Source organism: Centruroides sculpturatus, unplaced genomic scaffold, assembly GCF_000671375.1.
Source record: "Centruroides sculpturatus isolate CEXI.00-Female unplaced genomic scaffold, Cexi_2.0 scaffold544, whole genome shotgun sequence".
In the NCBI taxonomy this organism is placed as follows: Eukaryota; Metazoa; Arthropoda; class Arachnida; order Scorpiones; family Buthidae; genus Centruroides; species Centruroides sculpturatus.
The window spans coordinates 333,378-354,901 of record NW_019384736.1 but is presented as its reverse complement, the minus strand read 5'-3'; the positions used below and the strand labels follow the sequence as shown (position 1 = coordinate 354,901).

Below are 21,524 nucleotides of genomic sequence, written 5' to 3'. Positions count from 1 at the left end.
GCCATATTTGTTCCATTTTCAAACATGCATTAATGAACACTTTCTAGTTCCAGTTTGTAATTTGGACTCTTAATCTACTAGAAATATTGTTTGGCTTATATTGTTGAATGTGATGGAATTAATAAAATTTAATTTTCATAACATAGTTTCCAAAATTTAAATAACTTATATTTAATTATTCATATAATTATAGTTATTAGTGATGAGTACTGTGTTTATGAATCTAGGAAAAATTATAACTGATATTTGATAATTTTAAAGAAAAACAGAATAGTGTAATAAACTTTTCAAAAATTCTAATATTTCCAATCTAAAGTTAATGCGTGGTTACTATATTTGCCTTATTATTCTAGTTTAAAATTTTGTTTAGGAAAGATTGTAACTTAATTCGATAAAAGATTTTCTGTTTACCTTTGTTTCCATAGGAATATGTTTTAGTCTTATTTATTGTATGTGTAAAATACTACTAAATATATGATTTGATTTTGTTCATAGTTAAAGTCAAACATTTCAGACTTTAGTTGAGGATAATGTCAATATATGGGGATGAGTTGAAAAGTTGAGATTTTAATAAAGGGCAGGCAAATAATGCATATTAATTTGACTGTTTATGTTGCAACTGACAATTTATTTTTGAATTGGATTGTTTTTATATGATGGCAGTTTGAATAGCCATTAGCAACTATTGGGAAAAAAAATTGGAAAATATTAAATATTGTGCAGTGATAAAATTCTTCATGAAAAAAGAAATGTGCTTTTACAGAAGTTTGATATGCATGGTACATTGGATGAATCGTTCTCATTCTACAGTACATATGAAAATGGGAAAGAATAAGCTTGGAAGTTATTGTTATTTTTGTTTGTTTAAATTAAAAACCAGTACCAGAAATGGTCAACAAAGTTTAAGACAGATTTAGAAGCTTGGCAATTGTAGGCTTCAGAAATAGCAGAAGCATTTCATCTTTGGGCTTCTCACAGGTATCTTTACATTTTATATAAAGAATTGGAAATACTCAACTCATCTACAAGATGGATTCCATGCTTGCTTATGAACAAAAACAGATGATATATTGGATGCCTTAGAATTATTGTTACTGTTTCAAAAAAATTAACTTTTTGTTTTGCTTTGAGAACTGATAAACTTGTATTCAGTATAGTACACCATAATACAAATAATAGTGAAACTGTGGACATAATATGAAGAATCTGCAATTTAGTAAGCAAAATCTTTCCTGCCAAACTTTTTGGCAGGAAAGATTATGGCATCCATTTTTTGGGAGGCAAAAAGCTATCTTGTAATAGATTATTTAGCAAAAGGAAGAACATTTAAGTGGAAATTATTATACAAGACATGAGTAAATTAAAGTTAGCTATTACCATAATCTAGTGCTGCTGACATCCAAAAATTTTAAGAAAACCTTTGATACACTAGAACATCTCTCTTACTTGATTTGTCACCATCAGATTTTTCTTTCCTAAGATGATTTCTTGGAAGGGTAAAATTTAGTTCCACCAATGAGCTGATACAACTGTGAATGTCTAGTTTGAATAGCTAGAAGAAGCATACTTAATGGGAGTATAAATAAATTAGAACATGATTGGAATAATTATAGACCTGGATTAAAAGTGACAGCAAAAACTGGATGGGATTAATATAAACATGCATAAAAAACCAGTAATCCAGTATGAAAGTAACAATTTATTATTAAAATGAACATGTTTTTTTATTGTCTGTAGTGACCAACTTCAGTTTTTAGTATTGCAAATAGAACAGATCTAAAAACACAAAATTTAATTATATTGGAACTCATAAATATAATGTAGAATGTTGCATGTGCAAAAATGGTAATTACAATAAAAAATTTACATAAAAACAAACAACAGAGTAATATACAGTGGTACCTGAAATTCAAACATATATTTGCTCCACGATACGAACAAAAACTCACCATACGACGTTACATTAGTTCGCAGCGCCATTTTTTATTCATTTCTGTTCATCAGTCTCAGTCCGCGTGTTTGCTTCGTCGTGGAAGGATCTCACTTGATAAAGGAAATCTTGAGGTATTATCAGAAAGTGACTGATTTTATTGAAAAGAAACATCCCAAAAAGGTTCACACTGGCCGTATTGCTGCTCGGAGTAATGACATTTGCCTAAGTCATTTTAGAAACATTTTAAAAAGTAGGCAAAGCCAAACCTCTGGATAGATATTTTACCAAGCGACCTCTATCCGGTGGAAGTGAAGGAAAGAAAGCAAAAAGCATTGAATAAGAATTAAAAAAATATATGAAACAGAAAAGATTAAAAAATTAGTGTTAAGTTATTTTTAAGTTATTGTTACATTATGTTATGTAAGTTAAGTTTTAGTATCATTTCCCTTCTCCCTCTCTTCCTCCACCAGTTTACACCTCCACCGTCGTCTATCCTCAAAGGTAAAGTGCAAATAAAACCGCATTTTTTAAATCAATTATTATTCAATTATGGTTATTTATACATTTACAACTACAAAATGCATTTTTCAGTGTTTTCCTTACTATAGTTATTTTTTTAAATGTACTACTTAGCTTAAATTTGAGTGTGTTTTTCGTGTTAGAACGAATTATTTGGTTTTACGTGTAATCGTATGGGGAAAAAATGATTCACTTTACGACATTTTCATGATACGATCTCAGTTTCGGAACGGATTAATTTCGTATCCTGAGGTACCACTGTATATATAATAAGTACAAATAATATAAAAATAATGTAAAATAAACATAAACATTTGAGATAGGACTTTACAAATTTTCATAGACTTTAGTTTTAGTAATAAATTGTCACTCATACTGGATTACTGGCTTATGTGTATATTTATAGAGTTGAAAGGTTGTTGAAAATTAAAAAAATTATCTTTACACTATTAAATGTAGACAACTAAATTATTCAACTTTTCCATCTTCTCCATAGATTATTATAATGTCTCTTATTTTTATAAACACAAATATATATAAACAATTTTATTATACTTTTGATGGGTGTGAAAAATGATATTAAAGGTTACTATCATTGCTGTTGTATATATATTTGTGTGTACAAACCATGGCAAATAAGTGATGTGAATTGATTACATGAAAGGATCATGGACATAAAATATATCAGTCTGTGTGAGAGTGAATTACCTAGGTTGTAATATAAAGAATGCAAATGTTTAGAAATAAGGATCAGAGCAGTGATGGATATTGGGATAATTGGCAAGGCAAAACTATTTCTTGTTTTTGATTCTTGCACATTGTTTATAAAATTTATAATTAAGAAATAAAGTTAATAATTTATAACAAGAAGACAGCATTGCCTGCTACTAGTATTTAATAATATTAATAAGAATTGTAACTAAAAATTTGGCAATATTTGATATACCTTTTCATAAATAAGTAATACACAATATCAGAATTAATCCATTATAAAGCAGTTTTACAATGGATTAGATTAAATTTTGTGTTAGAATTTTAAAATATTTACATCTGAAGTTTTGATTTCTTAGATATCAAGCCTGGTGCCTTGGTGTCATTTGAAGAACCACCAATATCTCCTGTGGCTGGTCCATCGCATCAAGATAGTAGTAATTCTATGATGATGTACATGGATACTTCAGGAGTGCCTGCAATACCTGGTCCAAGTAGCTATCAGTTAGATAAACAGCCATCACAACCACCTCAACAACAGCAACCACAAGGTAGGCACAACATTTATTTAAATTGACATACAAGTGTTACTGAAAATGGGGAAGAGAGGCATTTTTTTGATCCAAATTATAGGAATTTCATATTTTTTCTTGTTTCATTGTTTATGAATGTATTAAGTAATTAAATTGTTATTTGTAATTAATAAACATTTTAATATTCTAATATTTTAAGTAATTGTATGAAGGTATTACTATTTACTTTTTTAAAATGACAATAATCAATACTCATTCAAATAATAAAACTTTTAATATTCTAAATGTAAAGTTTTAAATATATTTATATATATATACATATACACAATATGCATATATATAATTAATTTAAATTAACAAATGAAACATTTTAAGTGAAAATGAGATATTGGTTATACTTAGTTAAACAGTAGTTTAAAGTTTTTAGCTACTCCCTGGATCTTCTCCATGTTTGGTTTCACAATTTTTAATTTCAAAATTTTTCCAATGTACACATACATATGAGTACTTTGGGAAAGAGCTGGAATTATGTATCTGTATATATTGATGTAATTTATTTTGAATTTATATATTTGAAATTACCCTCTATATACTGTACAGTGTTTGGAGGGAAATGGTGTAAAATTCAAATCTTTTTATATGATTGAATAATCCATATCAGAAATTTGACATTGAAAATAGTTGAAAAAATATCTCAATAAGCAACATAAATGTCTTTAAGGTTCTAGAATATAGTCAGTATATAAGTTAAAAATGAACCTTGAGAATCAGGCCAAGAAAAACAGATTCTAAGAAGGAATATTAAAAGGGTCATGAAGGCAAATTATTATGATTTTGTAATTCAATCATTTTTTGAAAACAGAATTTGAAATGAACACAAGAAAAGAATCAAAAATTCAAAAATAACTGTTTTGAATAAATTTACCATTTTTTATATAAATAATGAAAGAATTAAAAAAGTGAAATAAAATAATTTTGTATGATTAGCAAGATTGTTTAGATGCTTGAATTAATCCAGTTGACAAATATTAATTAAAGTAATATTGAATGCAGTAAAACTTCTATATTTTTGTAGTAGTCAGTTGTATTTAAAAAGTTTACTTTTATTTTGTTATAAAAATAATTTGCTTTATTTAGTAGAAAGTTTATCAGTTACTTTTATTAATGATACTGTTATGTAATATAAGGATAAGTGTAGTTTGTTCCATTTTCCTCACCAAACACTGTGCTGAACTCAGGTAAGTGACTTGTTTGATAAAACCATTAAATAAATGATCACTGTTAGTTTTAATTAAATTAGTGGGCATTTCTGTATCAAACTTATTTAGTGAAATATGTCTTAGATTTTTATGAATATTATTGCTAGTGTTGTGGTCACATAAAATAGCTATATGAATAAGGGTGACATTTGATAATTATAAGCAACAATGCTGCATTCTAGAATATTACAACAGATAACATATTTACTATTTCTTTAATGGGAGGCTGCTGCCTGCTCTACAATTTTATGTAGATGTTTTGTAGAGTTGTACTATATTTTGTATTGCAAATGGAAAATAAATATTTATTTATTCTGTGTGATGAATTATTTCTTGTGAACATACATTCACATATTGATAAATATATATACTGTATAATATCTAGAAATAAATACAAAGTATGTTAGTAGTGTTGTTATTGTGATATCGCAAGTGAATTAGTGTGCATTGAGTTGATTCTGATTCTACTGTCAAAATAATTGGACTTCAGAAATTGTGAAGAATACATGAATAAAATTAGGTGAGTAACATTTCTGTTATAATAAACTAATTATTTTTTAATTTCATATAAATATGTATAACTATAATTTTAAGTTAACTGCAAGGTAAAAAGTTTTAATTTCAATAAATGTTTAATAAGAATAATAAAAGGTTTTGAAAGGTAAGTATATAATCTGTTTATTTAATTTTCCAAAAAAGTGTTATATATAGCTTGAGTTTACATTAATCTTGGTATACTATGTATGCAATTGAAAAGTAGTGTTATATTGCTATGCTGCTTAAGTTCTAATTATGTAAAAATATGTTATACAATTTTATCTTGTATATTTTGAATTTGTATGAAAAGTATACGAATAAAAAATTTTTTATTTTTAAGTTGTGGTTAAATTTATTTGGAGTTTTGCCTTTTATTAAATATAAAACATCGAATAGAGAGAGATATAGATTTATAGAGAGAGAGTGAGAGAGAGAAAGAGAGATAGAGGAAAAAGTGATAATCCTAGTGTTTTATAACAATTGAAATTGATAAAAAAATCAGTGTAGTGTTTACGAGCAAGTCATCTGAAAGATATGTGAAGTGTATATTTTACTAGTGATTTAGCAGTGTGTGAGATCAGTGATGTGTTTTCCAATAAATGAAGAATTTGTTGCAACAGTAATAATATATTATTTGAAGAAAATTAAATGGTAAGTTAAAAGTCTTTTAAGTTTATTTTTTTTTTCAATTAAAGTTTTATTATAAGATTTGTAGAGATATATTTTCATATTATACTTAATATATTTCATTAATTATAATATATTCACAACTAATGACATAATCCCCTCGGTTTTGAAAGTAAGTGAAACATGATCTTTAGATACATGTGTGTGAATGACCTGTGCTTGTTTAAATATTTAATCAGTTATTTGGTTTGGCTCTTAGGTAAGTTTAGTTTGGTAAAATTATAAGTGTTTAAAACAATAAGAATAAATCAATTCTATTATAGAGATTGAGTTTTTTTTAAATAAAATTTTGTTAAGTATACTTTAGAATTTTTTAAATAAGTATTTGAAACAAACAATTAGATTAAAAGTGTTTCCCAAATGGTAAGTTTCATGAATAGGTTTTAATTTAAGATTATTTAATCCTTAACAAAATATTTGAAAATGTTCATTTTTAGACAGGAAATAAAACTCAAGGTAAACTGTTAAAATGAACCAAATAAAACATTAATTGAATGAATATCATTAGTCTAATAATTTTTGTCCTTATGCATTTAAAGTTATTTAATAATTTGATCTACTGATTAAATTTTGTATTCTTATTGTATGTCTCACCTTTATGTAACAAATATTCTATTTGTTTGGTGAATCAGTATTTAATTTTATAGATGAATGAGAAGAAAAAAGGTAAATACATTTTAATAAAATTGTTTTACTTAAGTATAACATATTTTAAAAATATATTTATAAATATATACATGTTTTTTAAAAATATGTATATATTTTATATATATAATTGCTTTTTATCTGGTAAGTATGACTAGCAAAAAAAATATTGAACTAATCAGAAAATTTTATTGCATTTTTTGAAATGTGATACTTTAAACCCTCCATTAAAGAAATTCCATCAAAATTGAAAAGTTAAGAGAAGTGAGTTTAATTTTATAATTAAATGTAATTATATAATTTGTACTGTCACTAATGATGATGATTTAGTTAATTTCAGCAAATATACATCAATGAAATAATTTATTAACAATTGATATTTATGAAAATTTCTCGAGTTTTTAAATAAATAAGTAAATTATTAGAGCATTATGGAAAGTGCAGTTTGTTTTTATTGAGAATCTTCTGATGCTTGATTTTCTGATATGTTTTTTGAACATAGAAAAAAATTATAGTTTATTATCTAAAATTAATTTTAAAAGTTTACAGTAGAGCATAATATTGGCTTTGTTGTTGTTCTTTATGGAATACCAGTATTCTTCATTGATTATTCAATCTCAAATTTGAATCTTCAAAATTGTTTCTCAAAAACAGGAAGATCTTCAAAATTGAGAGCAATGAGAGAGATGCATGATTTTACCTACATTATTATGTATAAGGACAAAATGTTTGTTTTGAATATCTTAGATGGTAAAATATTTTATGATACTAATGAAAAGTTGAAATTTTAAGAAATAATTATTTTAAATATTTAAATTTTCAAGTATATATTTTGTTCACCAGTTTCCAGAAAATTCTGTTTAATGTTGACTTTACTAAATACTGTATTGTGTTGTATTATTTGATAGGAAATGCTTATTTGTCATAAATATGATAATTTGCTATTATCAGAAGTTAGTGAACAGAATGAAACCTGTGACATTTATTGTTTACTAGATGTCAACATGTAGTATTAAATATTGTTAATTGGCTTGATAATTATTAAAAAAAACTGTCAAAACAATTCAGTAAGTTTCTTAGCAGAGTTGAAACTAAATATTCTCTTTCTGAAAGTTGTTTGAGTTATATTAGTTTTAAAATTTTATTTTCTTAGGGGAAATCATTAAATTTTATCTTGTAACTGGAATCAAGCATCAGAACTTAATCTAATAAAAAATACTTTTGTATATTTCATAATCTAAATATTTTATTTTTGTTTCCAAAATACTAGTTTATGGAAACAAATCATTTAAAATGAAGGATACTTGAAACTTTTTGAAATTAGACTTAGTTTATGTTCAGAGGAAATTTAACTTTGCCTTAATTTGAATCTGTTGTAGACATCTGTTGATTTAGATAAATTACTTCATTGCTATTTAACAGTTCACAAAATATTTTGTAAAATCTCCATTTGAAATCACTGCTATTATTTTATTTTAGATATGAAATTTATTTTGATAGAATGGAATCACAATATTATTTTTATTACATTTTTAAAGGGACTTTCTAATCTTGAACATTAATACTGATAGAATTATCAACAATAAATGTGTAAGTAGTTTATTATTTAGTGTTTTTTCATTTTATTGCACTCATCACAAAAATTTCGTTGTGTAATGATTTTATAAATTTGAGAACAAAGTGAAATATCACATAGAAAAAATAAATTTTAATTTATTTCATTTACGTTGAACAATTTTGTTTGTGAAACGATTTTTGTGTGTTTGATTTTAAGTAAATTTTATTTTTGCAATATAAAATGAATGTGCAACAGTAATTGTTTTCTAGGTAAAATAATAATAATTTGCTTTATTGAATGCTGAACTTCTGTATGAAAATTAGTCATATAATAGGTTTTTCAATATTTGTAATTGAAAATTACTTGGAAGTAAAAATGAATGAGGCATTGTTTTTTTTCAGACATATTTAATTCAATTAATTTTTTGAACTTTCATCAAAGGAATAATGTTGTTATAAAAATGGCTATAAGAAATGAGATCAAGTAGTTTAGTACTTGAAGTAACTACTGTATTAACCTTAATAGAAACACTTATATTGATCATTACCTAATGCACTTTAATATAATATGGTGTGCATATTATACAGTAAAAAGAATCTTAACAATAATAGTGTATAAAGTATCTAATATTTTGAAAAACAATTAATGGAAACAATAATAAAAAAAGTCAGCGTCTTTCTGATATTATAAGAAAAATTTCATAACTATCAATACTGAGTTTTATTAATATTATGTATGGTCTCTATATTAATAATTTAAATTGTTATATTGCAGATATTAGGAGTAATCTTAAAATTTCCATCATTAAGTTTTAAATCATCATCTAAATTTAAAAAAATTTAATTTTACAGATTAGACATTGAAAATACAAAATGTACTTGAGGAGGTTTCATCATTTTTATTGAATCCTCTAATATATATAAATGATTAAACTTCAATTCATCAGTTATCATCAAACCTAGATGTAATTGATTATGAAATAATATCTAATTTATTATTATAATAGTGTACAGTGAATATATTTGTGAAAATTAAATGCAATTACTTTATAAGAATCTGATAATTTGGAATGAACAGCAAAATGAAATTTAAAATATCATGCTTAGTATATTAAAATTCAATATAATGCATAAATCAATTTTCAAACTCATCTAAAATTTCTTAGGGTTCATGTAAAGGAATGCTTCTTTATGTTTCAAATTGGTAGCAACTGTTTTTTGTATAGATCGATAAAGATTAAACTTAAGCTTATTCCATAGATATCTGCTTAATTAATGTAGACATTATGAGTTTATAATACTTTCTAAAATCTTCAGAAATGTCAGACAATTATGACAATTTTAATTTCTTTATGTATATTAGAGTGGCAATTTTTTTTCAGAAAGGAAGTGTAATAAAAAAACACAGTGGATGATGATCATTCTTTAGATTTATACTGGAAATAATATTCGAAAGTTTATTTCAGTAATAAATTTTAGTACACATTGATGTCTTTGGATTCTCTATGAATGCACCCAACAATTTCATGCACTGCTGTTTTCTTTTAGAAGTTAGTTTGGTTTTTTTTGTTTTACAAATTCTCTTGCATTACTCTTATAACATGCCTTATTTTAATGTGATAGGTTATTTTATGTTCAGAAGAACATTTTATAAATAATTCATTGAATGACTTCTGAAAACCATAAATATTCAATTTTAAATCTGAGTAAGAAATCTGGTTAAATTGTTAGTATTTATTAAATCACAATATGAGAAATCTGTTCATAGATTTGTTTCAGAATTTTTTTTTTGTAGAAGTGTTATTCATTTGTTTACACTGTAGTCTTTAAATTTTAATAGTGCATATTTATGAAGATTTGATGTAGTTTTGACGATTGCAGTTTTTTGAATTTAACATCAGGACCAGCATTATGTGAACAAAATATAATTATTAGCAGAGTTGTCCATAAAAATTTTTTTGGTAATCTTTATAGTTGCTGAAAAAAGTAAGTTATAATTGGATTTATTATTTTATCTAGTGTAGATCATTTTGAAATCAAAATCAATTTTTGTTTTAATCATTAAATAGGCATTTTAACTCTTTCTAAGAAATTATTAATAGGCCTATAGTTTGAATAAAAATTTGAAGATGACCGTGAAACTTCTGTCTCAAACCTTAGAAGTTCTGATCCAAGGAAAATGAAGAGAGGAGACCGAATTGTACCATTATAGTATAATTAGAAAAGGTAAGACAATTTTAAATGTGAATAAACAAAATCCTAGTTTTAATAAAAAGTAACAGAAGTAATTGGAAGAAAAATTTAAGTTTTTAGTATATATCTTTGAATTAATATACACAAATTTTGTGCATGTTAATTATTTGATTTGAAATATGCATTGATAAAAACAAAATACTTTAAAATATTAAGTTACTTTGAATTTATTTTATAAAAATTAGATTTAAAATAAGACACAATACTGTATTGGCCTGATTATAAGCTTCATTTTTTCTGAAAAATTATTGATTACAGTATGTAGCTTATAATCTATATTAAACCAAGTCTTGTCCATCCAAAAGCAAAGCTCTAGGAAAAAGTAATTTTTTAATGATTATTTTTTTATTTGAATACTTGCCTTCATTATATGAAGATATATAAGATGATTTTGTAAAGTTCATGTTTGTAGTGACTATCTTTTACTTTATGAAATTATAAATTTAATAATTTGTTACAAAAAATATATGGAAGTAGACTGTCTAAAATTTTCTGTCAATTTTCATAGCAACTATAGATATAATCACTAATATATTAATATATATATCTANTTAATAATGCCTAAGATAAATTTATATTCATCACAAGATCTAAGAAAATAAATTTTTATTTGAATTATCATTATTAAAATTTTGAACCAGAATAGCAAAATTTATGGCAGAGAAATTAAATTCACCTTGTTAGTTATGGAAATGTTTGTTTTTATCCTTGTTTTTTTGTTTACTCAATGATTATTTGCAGTTTTTTATTTTACAGAATTGCATACATAAAGGCAATTTTCTATTGATTTCTTTTGTGTGTCATTATACTGTACATAATTGCTGTTACTGAAATATGTGAATTCAGAAAAATCATGTATGTAGTATGTTTTCTCTGCATGTGCAAAATGTCAATGTCATATTGTTTGAGATACTGGTTTGTTTACAGAACAGTGTTCTTGATCTAAGCTCCTATAGGGGCCCTTCAAACTTTGAATGGGTGTGGGCTAACTGTGAAAAAAGTTTATTTGGAAATAAATAATGGGAGGGCTAAGATGTATCTGAAAAATATTAAAAAATAATTTTTATATATATTTTTGGACACAATAAATCTTTGAAAACATTAAATTGCGACAGATAATAGTTCCCAAGCTATGTTACAAAAACAAGTGTTCATGGTCATAGTCACTTGACCACTGTCATTAGGTCATTCATAGCTGACAAACATTCATGACATCATGTCTCATGTGGCATGACACTAGAGGATTCATGACTCCATGATGCCATTTTTGATGACCTCAGGTCAACAAAAGTGATATCAGTGGAAAGTTGCTGTATTATGTATATGATCATACAATAATAGTTACAGATTTAGAGTAATAAGTGAAAAAAATTGCTTAAATTTTTATTTAGATTGATACCGGGAAGTGAAAGGATATAATAATGTCTAGAATAGTAATATATAATTTCAAACATGAAAATACCACAATGTACAATGTTGTACATAATTTTATAACATATTTTTATAATAGATACTAAGATTTAATCAGTTTTTTTTCATACACTATATTAAAACTATGTTGAATATGTAACCATGCCCGATTTTTAATGGCTAGAAGATTTGGTTTATTGGAGTAAGTCTATATTCAGTTACACCTTACTAAGACATTTTTGAAATTAAAATAGCTATTTGAACTTAATTTTAAAAAAAATTTAAGGAAGAGAAACAATAGTTATTGGTTTGGATTTTAGCAAATAAATACAAAATAAAAGATCAAGGGATCAAATGTTAATAGATGAAATGAATTTTTTATTTTATGATATACTGATATTTCAAAAATATCCAGAGATAAGGAAATATCTTGTGATGTAATTTTGACTTCTTAGAAATGAATCTGCAAACACAGTATATTTTGTTATAGTAGGTATTAAAAAATTACCCCTTTCAGTATAATGAGAGCTGTATATTGTATACATTTGAGATTGGCATTGTGACTAGTATAAGGGTTGCCAAAATGAAAAGTGAACAAATGTCAGAACTAGCAAAAATTTGCTAATCTAAAAGAAATCTTCATGTGTGTTTAGGCAGATTTCAGCATCTCCTGACAAGCAGAGCGATGCTCCTTGGATAGAAATGTAGTAATGTAGAAATGATAAAAAAATTGACTATTTTTCACTGCATTCTCTGATATGAATCTTTGTCCTCGCAAAGCTTTCTTGAGTGGTCTGATAATATGAAAGTTGTAGTGCAAGTTGTAACTCATCTTTTATTTCTGATTATATTATCCACAGTGGCAATCGATGCAGTGACGATTAGGGTGTATGCCTGACCTGGTTTTGGTTTACCCTGAATTGACTTGTAACTCTTTAATCAAGTATTCACTGCTGTTTATCCTAGACAATGTTCACAATAAATATGCTCTATTTGTCTATAGATGATGGTACTTCTTTTCAGCCGTTAAAACCAAATTACTGACCTTTATTCTGTTCTGGATGCTTCCAATGTTACTAACTTAACATTAGTTTGCCAATTACTGGAGATAAGTTCTGTTCTTTCCAATATGTAATGCAGCCGTCACTTTGCCTGTTGAGCTTACCTGCCCATAAGGTGGTCCACCAATCACTATTTTCATGATGAAATATGACATGTCTACTTTTCAAATTGGGCAATCATTATACATAGCATATCTGGTGTCATATCTGTTTGGCAAGCCTTTTTCATTCACTTCTGCAGTTTGCTAATATAAGATGTTGCTGCTGGACACAAATCATGAATTGATAGTCTTATGTTACCTCACAGGAAGAAAATCCAGCAAGGTCAAGCCCAGGAGGCAGAGTGGCTATTGATTGCATTGTTGTATCCAGTTGTTGAACTGTTGTATGATTCACTGATATACATCTGCTTGGGAATGAATTGGTGCACTGTCCTGCAGATATCAGATCTACTGTAGTTATTCTAATAGCAAATTATTCAGGCATTTGTCTACTGTCCAGTGAAGGATATTAAGATAGTGGACAATAGTCAAGGTTTATTGAGGAATATTCGATCACATATAATATCTTCACATCTGTTGTTATATAAGATGTTAAGTGTAATACATATTTAGTTAGAGTAAATTAATGTAATATTGTCCCAGTTAAGACTGTCCATCATTTTTTTGGATATTGTCAGTTTAGATAGCAATGGAATGAATAAAAACCAGCCACTAAACATGATAATTATAAATACAATGCAGTAACCTTATGCTTTGCAGTTAACAGCTTCAATAGAGACCTTGTATATATCGGGTGTACAAGATTTCTCAAACAATGCTTCTGTGAACACACAACTCGATGTACAACTCGATGCTATAACATTGATGCAGGTACACGCATTTCTTAAAAACTTAAAAATTAAATTCAAAATTAGAAGCATATGAAATTAGAATACATTGATTAGTTTTTCCATTCAATTCCAAACGATAAAAAAATTTTTTTTCTAAAACTTCACCTGAAGGTCCTAAGGTGACTGAAAGCATTTGTGTTATGTTCCAAAATAACTGCAAAGCATAATAACTTGTATTTATAGTTGAATGTGAGTATATGTAATGGCAATATAAATTTACTAGTTGGAAGTATAAAACTTAAACAGTGTGAAGATATTGTCAACCTAGATAATGGTTTCTGATTAGTATGTGTGAATGAGCATAGTATGATTAATGTTGTCAGGGCACAAGTTGTGATGGAATTGAAAAGGTATTGTTTGTAGTCATTTCCTCACAAAATGTAATGATCTCACAGTTAGCATTTGTGAGTATAAGGCATTGTTGCAGTGCTTTACCAATTGGCAGACTGCATGATGGCTCTTTTTATATAGACATTGGTATTGTGTGTCACATGATTTATCAAAATCATATTTTTAAAAAAAATTACATCTTTGCAAAACTTATACATAGCATTGGAACTAGTTCATGATTTATAAATCTCCCTTTTCTGAATGATTTCATTTAAATTTACTTTGATACCCTAGTGCCCATTCAAATGCAACTAAGAAATCCACAAAAAATTTATTTTTTATATGAAATAATAATTTCCGCTTAAACACGAATCTAACATCCAAAAAAATTTCTGGGAAATAATTCCCGCAAAATAAAAACCCCTCCAAAAAGTGTTTTTATAAAAAAGTATATAAAAAATAAAAATAATTTAAAATAAATGCTTTTATTTGAAAAATATAGCTGTAAGAATTGTTATTCTTTCCTTTAACAAGGCATGAAATTTAACACATGCAGTCTACATTGTTTACAAACTGGTTGACCTTGAGAACAGCTGGAGTCAGTCTGCTTTCCCAGGTAGTTCTCATAAGCTTCAGGGGAATATTGGTATAAAGCAGGAGGGGAGCTAACTTACACATCTGTCCAAATGTAACACAATATTGACTATTTTAATGCTACTAAATTGCAAGGGGACCAAAAAAAAGGTATGGGGAAAAATTCTACTGAACAAAAAAAACCTGCTGATGTCATAAAAACATTCAATAGAGTTTTAAAAAATTTTACCGAAGTCAAATCCGTGATATAGAAGTTTAGAACGATTTAATTAATTTGATTAAAAAACAATAGCACGATTAATTACCTAATTAGTAAAGCGTCATAAAATATTTTTGCGGGAAAAATAATTTATGAAATGTGCACAGATCATAGATAACGATGTATATATGCTGATCCATACATTTTCAGAAAAGTTATAAGTCAAGGCTTTTTTTAATGGCCCCTTAAAGTCCATGCCTGAGATATCTTGGGATATGGACTGCGCATTTGCACATGCAGCCTGAGATATCGTGGGTTATGGGCTTAAGGGGTTTAATTAAATAATGATGTACTAATGCACCATATACTTATGCTTATGGATTGCTGGTGTCTGGTTTTTTTAATCTGAACTTCTGAAAGATCTCTGTAACTGTAATAAAACAAATAATCTCTATCAAACATACTATTAAGTATAAGTTATTAAGAGGATATATATTTTAGATTGTAGCAGTCTTAAGACATTGAAGTCCATCTAACTCATGGGTTGCCAAAGTGGTTGATATTGATCCCCAGGGATCGATTTATAACATTATTGTGGGTTGAATATGAAGCTAAGGATAAGGGGCAGCTAAGGATCAAGCTTATCCATCTCGCTGATTGTCAGTTACAAAAATTTACATAATGTTAAATTACATAGTTAAATTTACATAAAGATTTACATAAATGAAAAAAATGCAAAATGTATTAAAATAGTAAGTACTTTGTTTTGTTTATAATGGCATTCTTTTTTGTGGGGGTCGATGTCAGGTTTCAAAAACTTGTAGGACACAAATCATGACAAATAAAAAAACTTCGACAATCAAAAAAGTTTGACAACCCTTGATCTAACTCAATGTTTTTTTTTAAATTAATTAAAGGATGAGATGGATATAGAGTTAACCATTAAGAAACAATTAATTTGAATTGTTTAATTGTACAACAATCAGTTAACAATTAATTGTAATTTGTCAGGTATTTTAAAAATATTTTATAAAATTTTCACTTTTTTGCATTTTTAGTTTTCATATAAAGTTCTGTTAAGAGCGGTTTTAGGCCAATTTTGATTAGTAACAAATAAACTTACTTCAATTTGTTGTTATTATTGAAATCTAACTATTAAAAATCTGTCTGAAAAACTTTTAAACAGACTGTTTTAAAATTATTTAGGAGTTTATTTTACTTTGGAAAATATTACAAGTTAATAAATTCTTTATTAAAATATACTTTTCAGATAAATGACAATAATAATTAAAATGATTACAGTTCAACATCAAAATATTATACCTTTTTAAATTAGTCTCACTTTTCATGCTATAGAAAATTGAATATATATGTTAGGCTCAAGGATCAAAAATGCTCATTGAGTGAAAAGTCAACCACAGTGCATTCTGACATCTCAGATCTAGCCAAAATGCAAATTTCATGTTGTAGCACTTTACAATGTGTATGCGTTTTGCATATTTAATAAGCAAAATTTGTGTTGATTATTTAGTAATCAATGAAATGCGTATGGCAATGTGAAAATGCCATAATGCGTTGTGGATGCCTATTAATGCAGACAAGATGCAATGTGACAAAAATATCTGTGCTAAAATTTGTTACTTATTTCTGCACATATTACTTCTGTATAATTTTTACCAAAGAACCAATTCTGAACAACAATATTTAATATTACAAAAATACTCTTCAGTGAAAGTTTGTCACAAAATTTTATATGATTAAAATAACCATAGTATAATAAACATAACTCTTCATTTTCTTCTATAATTCACATTGAAGAAGAGAACTTGCTGCTAATTGCTTTGTTTATGAATCTTTGATACCTACATATGATAACTTTTAATACTTTTTTTTTTCATGTATCTAAGACTTTAAGGTTTAAGTCAAATGAATTTATTTGTAAATCACTTGTCAGCTGATTGCAAATTTGTTCTCAAATAATGACACCCCAAAAAGAGACCAACTCTAAATTTTTATATTAAATAAAAAATTAATTATGATAGAAGTCTGTCATAGAAATTTGAGGCTTAATAAGATTAATGAGGTTAACTGTTTATTTTCAGTATATTTTTGAATGAAATGAAATTTTTATCAAATTGCATTGGGGCTGCATTAATTTATAAGCAACCACAATGCATTGTGGCATTTTCACGTTGCTAGATAGCATTTTTGTTGATTATTATAAGAATATTGAGACAAATTTCACTTTTTGGTTTTATTGAATATGCCAACATGTGTTACATGCTTCTTTGAGTGCCACAACTCAAACATTGCATTGTGGCTGGATTTGAGAAGTCAGAATACTTTGTGGTTGAAGTTTTAGCAATTACAATCTTTGAACTTAAAATAATAATAAATATTCATATTAAATAAAACATTTATGGCTAGTAAAACATTTATTTTAATGTTTGTTGGAAAATACATTTTGTAAACATAGAAATTCAAAAATAATAAATTATGATAAATAAAGTATATGGTGTCATAGATATACTAGCACTGAATTTTGACAGAAAATTAAAATGTGTCAAAGATAAACACATTTAACACACACTGTATGAGAAAGAGCAAGTGCATAAGCTGTTCATAAAATTGAAGTGCATGGAATAAGTAGTTGTTGCAATCTGTGTTCTTTGATCCAGACTTAACTGCATATGTGTGAAGGACTGAATTTATGCTAATATCAAAATCAATGAGTTTGAACTTTTTATGAGTATACAGGATGCTGTTTTTTCTTACACTGTGGATGACACTGTAGAATATCTTGCAGGAAATATTATGTAGATGTTACTCTCCTCTTATGCAGTGACTATATAGAGATTTTATAATTTTGTGTAAAAAGGAGTAATGGTACAAATGTACCAATTATTTCAGTAAAACTTTGTAAACTGCACATATTATTTTTATTGTATTTCTTAATTGATATTACTTTAGTATTTCAGAATGTTAGTCTCAATCCAGAGACCTGGATAATTGGTTAATGAAGATCATCATTATAAATATGAAAGAAAACTTAGACACAAAAGTGAAATCACAAAATTTATATTAAGTAATTGAAAATGAATTGGAGATATTCATTCTGAAATCAATAGACAATGCAGGGGTCACTTTGGAAAATTTTAAAAAATCACCAACCATGTCACCAGGTTGAATTTTATTTACCAATTCAAATTATTTATTGTCACCAGTTTTAATTAATTGCGCCATATTAATTCAAGCTCTGGTAGCTTTATCTTTTTGGAGTCTGAAAGCAAAAGTCACATGTGAAGCAGTCACTTATAAATAGGTGTGCTATCTGAATAATTTTTAAATTATTCTGAATAACATATGAAATACTGTTTAAACATTATGATTAAATTATTATACGATCAACTGCTGTAAATTGTATTTTACATGTTCTGTCATGTCAAAACTTTTGTTTCAGTCTACTGAAAAATATGAAAGTGAAAAGACAGCCAAAAAATTTCCCAATCTGGAAATGGAAGGCAGCATTGCACAAAACTGCTTTTGGTTTTTAACGTCACTTTCTTACTTCTGAAACTTGCCACATGACATGATGAAATCATTAGGTGTGTGGTGCATGAGACTCACATTGTAAGAAGCTTGCTTGACATTTTGCTGCTTTTCTTGAAGTGTGCTTTTGATTCATTTTTACATTGAATGAACATTGAGTGAAGCAGACTGGGGATTTTATTGTCACTTAAATCAAAAGCAAATACTTCCAAGTGGTGATTTTGGCTTCGCAGTGCACTCCCTGACAATGATGCTTGTAACTTTATGTTGAATAATAATTTTTCAGAAATTAAGTTAATTACATAATTTTCTCAATTATATATAAATATAGTTCACAGGGAATGAATTCTTTTACTTAAAAAAAAGTCTTGGTTTTAATACTTCTAAATTCCACAAATTGCTGTTTAGAAGAAAAAGCTGTTTTGTTTTATGTTGAAGACTTTTAGGCACTTTTGTGGTATGGATTTGAGCTTAGTGCTTTTTATCTTACAATTAATCTGAAAATTTATTCTCCAGAATTTCTTTCCTTTTATTGTGAACACATTAATGGAGCTGTTGTTTGTATTTGTTTTGCATTTTTTTAATACTACATTATTTTCAGTAACATATGCTTTTTAAATCAAGTGAATGTATTGGGACTTCAGAGGAATATTCCTGTTTTATTAAATCAAATTGGACTTGAGCCAAGAACATGTATTTAAAATCATCCATTTTTTAGTTTGATGTAGAACTGGTTTCCTGTTATGAACATTACCACAAATAGTCATGTGTTACTGGATTTTAAAGGTTCTTGATTGATTGTGATACATTCAGTAACTTGGTAAGAAGTTCATAATAAAAACTAGCATTACCTTTTGCCAAAGTGACCCTGGCAATCATGTGATGGGAAAAATGTTATATTTTGTAGGAAGAATAAATTATTGTGGCAGCATCGGTCAGTCTTCCAAGATTTGTGCCTGAGTCTGGGCCAGAAAGACTTATAATTTTTTTTTCAGCTTCTTTCCCCCCACTATCTGACAGATGTGTGTTGGTGTGACTTGACTTATGACTAATATGACTTAAATGAAAATGAACTTAAATTGACTTATGACTAATATGACTTAAATGATTTAAATGAAAAACAAAAATAGGACATTTATTTTTGAAATATATGCAAGTGAGAAAATTGATTAGCTTAAGTTTCTATGTTTTTGTACTAAAAATTTATCTGAGTATTACTAAAGACAGCTCTAATAATGATCAATAATCTAATTGTATGGTTTATGTTAAAAAAAATGAGAAAGTATGAACAACCATTCACCACTTAGATGACATAAAAAAACCATAAATGTTTAAACCTAAATTTAATATACTCTATAGTATGGTACATTTGATATTATCAAAGTTAACACAATTACTATTTGATATTAGACTTTGCTGATCTTATTAACTGTGTTTGTGCACAGCATGTTATTAGGCCTAAATCACATATATTATCTTTTTGAAATAATTTATAACGAATATTTATGAATTCACATTTTACAAAATTCATTATTAAAGTATAAATACTTTTTGTAATGGTCTATTGGAGTATTTTGTTAGAATGTTGCCTATTGCTATTTATGGTAAAATTCTAACTCTGCTCTTAATTGTTGAAATTTTCCTTCAAATGACCATGGTCTTAAGTATTACTAGTCATGATATTTATTTTTTAGTTATGGTGACCATTTTCATTTTATGCATTTCCCTTTCCATGGATATGAGAAATTCTGTGTGAAAATAGAAGTTTTAGTTAAGTAATAACTTTAGAAATCTTTATTATGTTACAAAATAAAGATACAAAATTTTCTAGAGTATTCTTGTTTTATAGATGATGATGATGCATTGATAAGTATTTTGGTCATTTATTTTCAGATTTCAGCATATGCTAAAATATGCTGAAATCTGTGTGTAAGTCTACAGGATATAGGAGCAGATATAGGCAAGCCATCTTCACAGGAAACATCATGAGATGACATTTTTCTCAATGACATGTAAGAATAACAGATTGCTTCACTCATAATGATGGGAAAAATTTGTGGGAAACACCCCTTCTGGTATTTGATCACATTGTGACGTATTGTTGGGTCTTTAAAAGATATGAGGGCTTTGTGTTTCAAGTGCCTGTTTGCTACAAAATGCCTTTTATTGATCTTGTTTATCTTTTTACAGTTGCCACGTTTGTGAGGCTTTTATTGAAGGAAAATCCAGTTGTTGACCACCAGAAATGATTGTATCACCCACAGGTTGACTTCTGGGTTAAGTCTGTTATTAAATTATTCTTTTTCATAATGTAAACAAAGGTCTACTAAAAATGTTTATTTTTTATGACAAGTATAGAACAAATTTTAATTTCATATGTAAACTTTATTTTTCATGTGAACTACACATTGTAATAAAAAGTATCAGTCCAAAACAGAATTAAATGGCTGACCACTGTTGCCTTTACTTTATATATATATATAGTGGTGTGTGGATATATCATCATTAACTAGTTTATTAAAACTTCCCTTCAGACTGAGGGTGGGAAAGGTAATTACGAGAAATTTGAAGGAATTGAAATATTTTGAAATAAATTTTATTAATAGGAATTTCCCCAAATATATAAACTTATTAAAACAACATTTTTAATTTAAATGTGCCAATTTTATAGTAGGGGGCTCATTCCAATTCTGTTTGTAGTATTTTGTGACAAATTCTCCTACATGTCGTATTTTATAATTCTATACATAAACAATTTAATATTAATCTTAAATTTATCATTTTTTCTGTAAAAATGTAAAAATTATACAGTACAGTCCTGAAAACTCTGCCTAATGTGGACCGAAGAGTGGCAG

At 27.0% G+C, this 21,524-nt stretch overlaps 1 protein-coding gene across 2 annotated transcripts in view; it reads left to right on the top strand.

Moving 5' to 3' along the window:
* LOC111628280 (zinc finger protein 79-like) overlaps positions 1-21,524 on the top strand; it is a 367,779-nt gene that overhangs the window by 30,608 nt on the left and 315,647 nt on the right. For both annotated transcript variants that reach the window (XM_023372029.1, XM_023372028.1), the window contains exon 4: positions 3,523-3,714. In XM_023372029.1, coding sequence (XP_023227797.1) covers positions 3,523-3,714 — 192 coding nt within the window. The remainder of the gene's footprint in view (positions 1-3,522; positions 3,715-21,524) is intronic.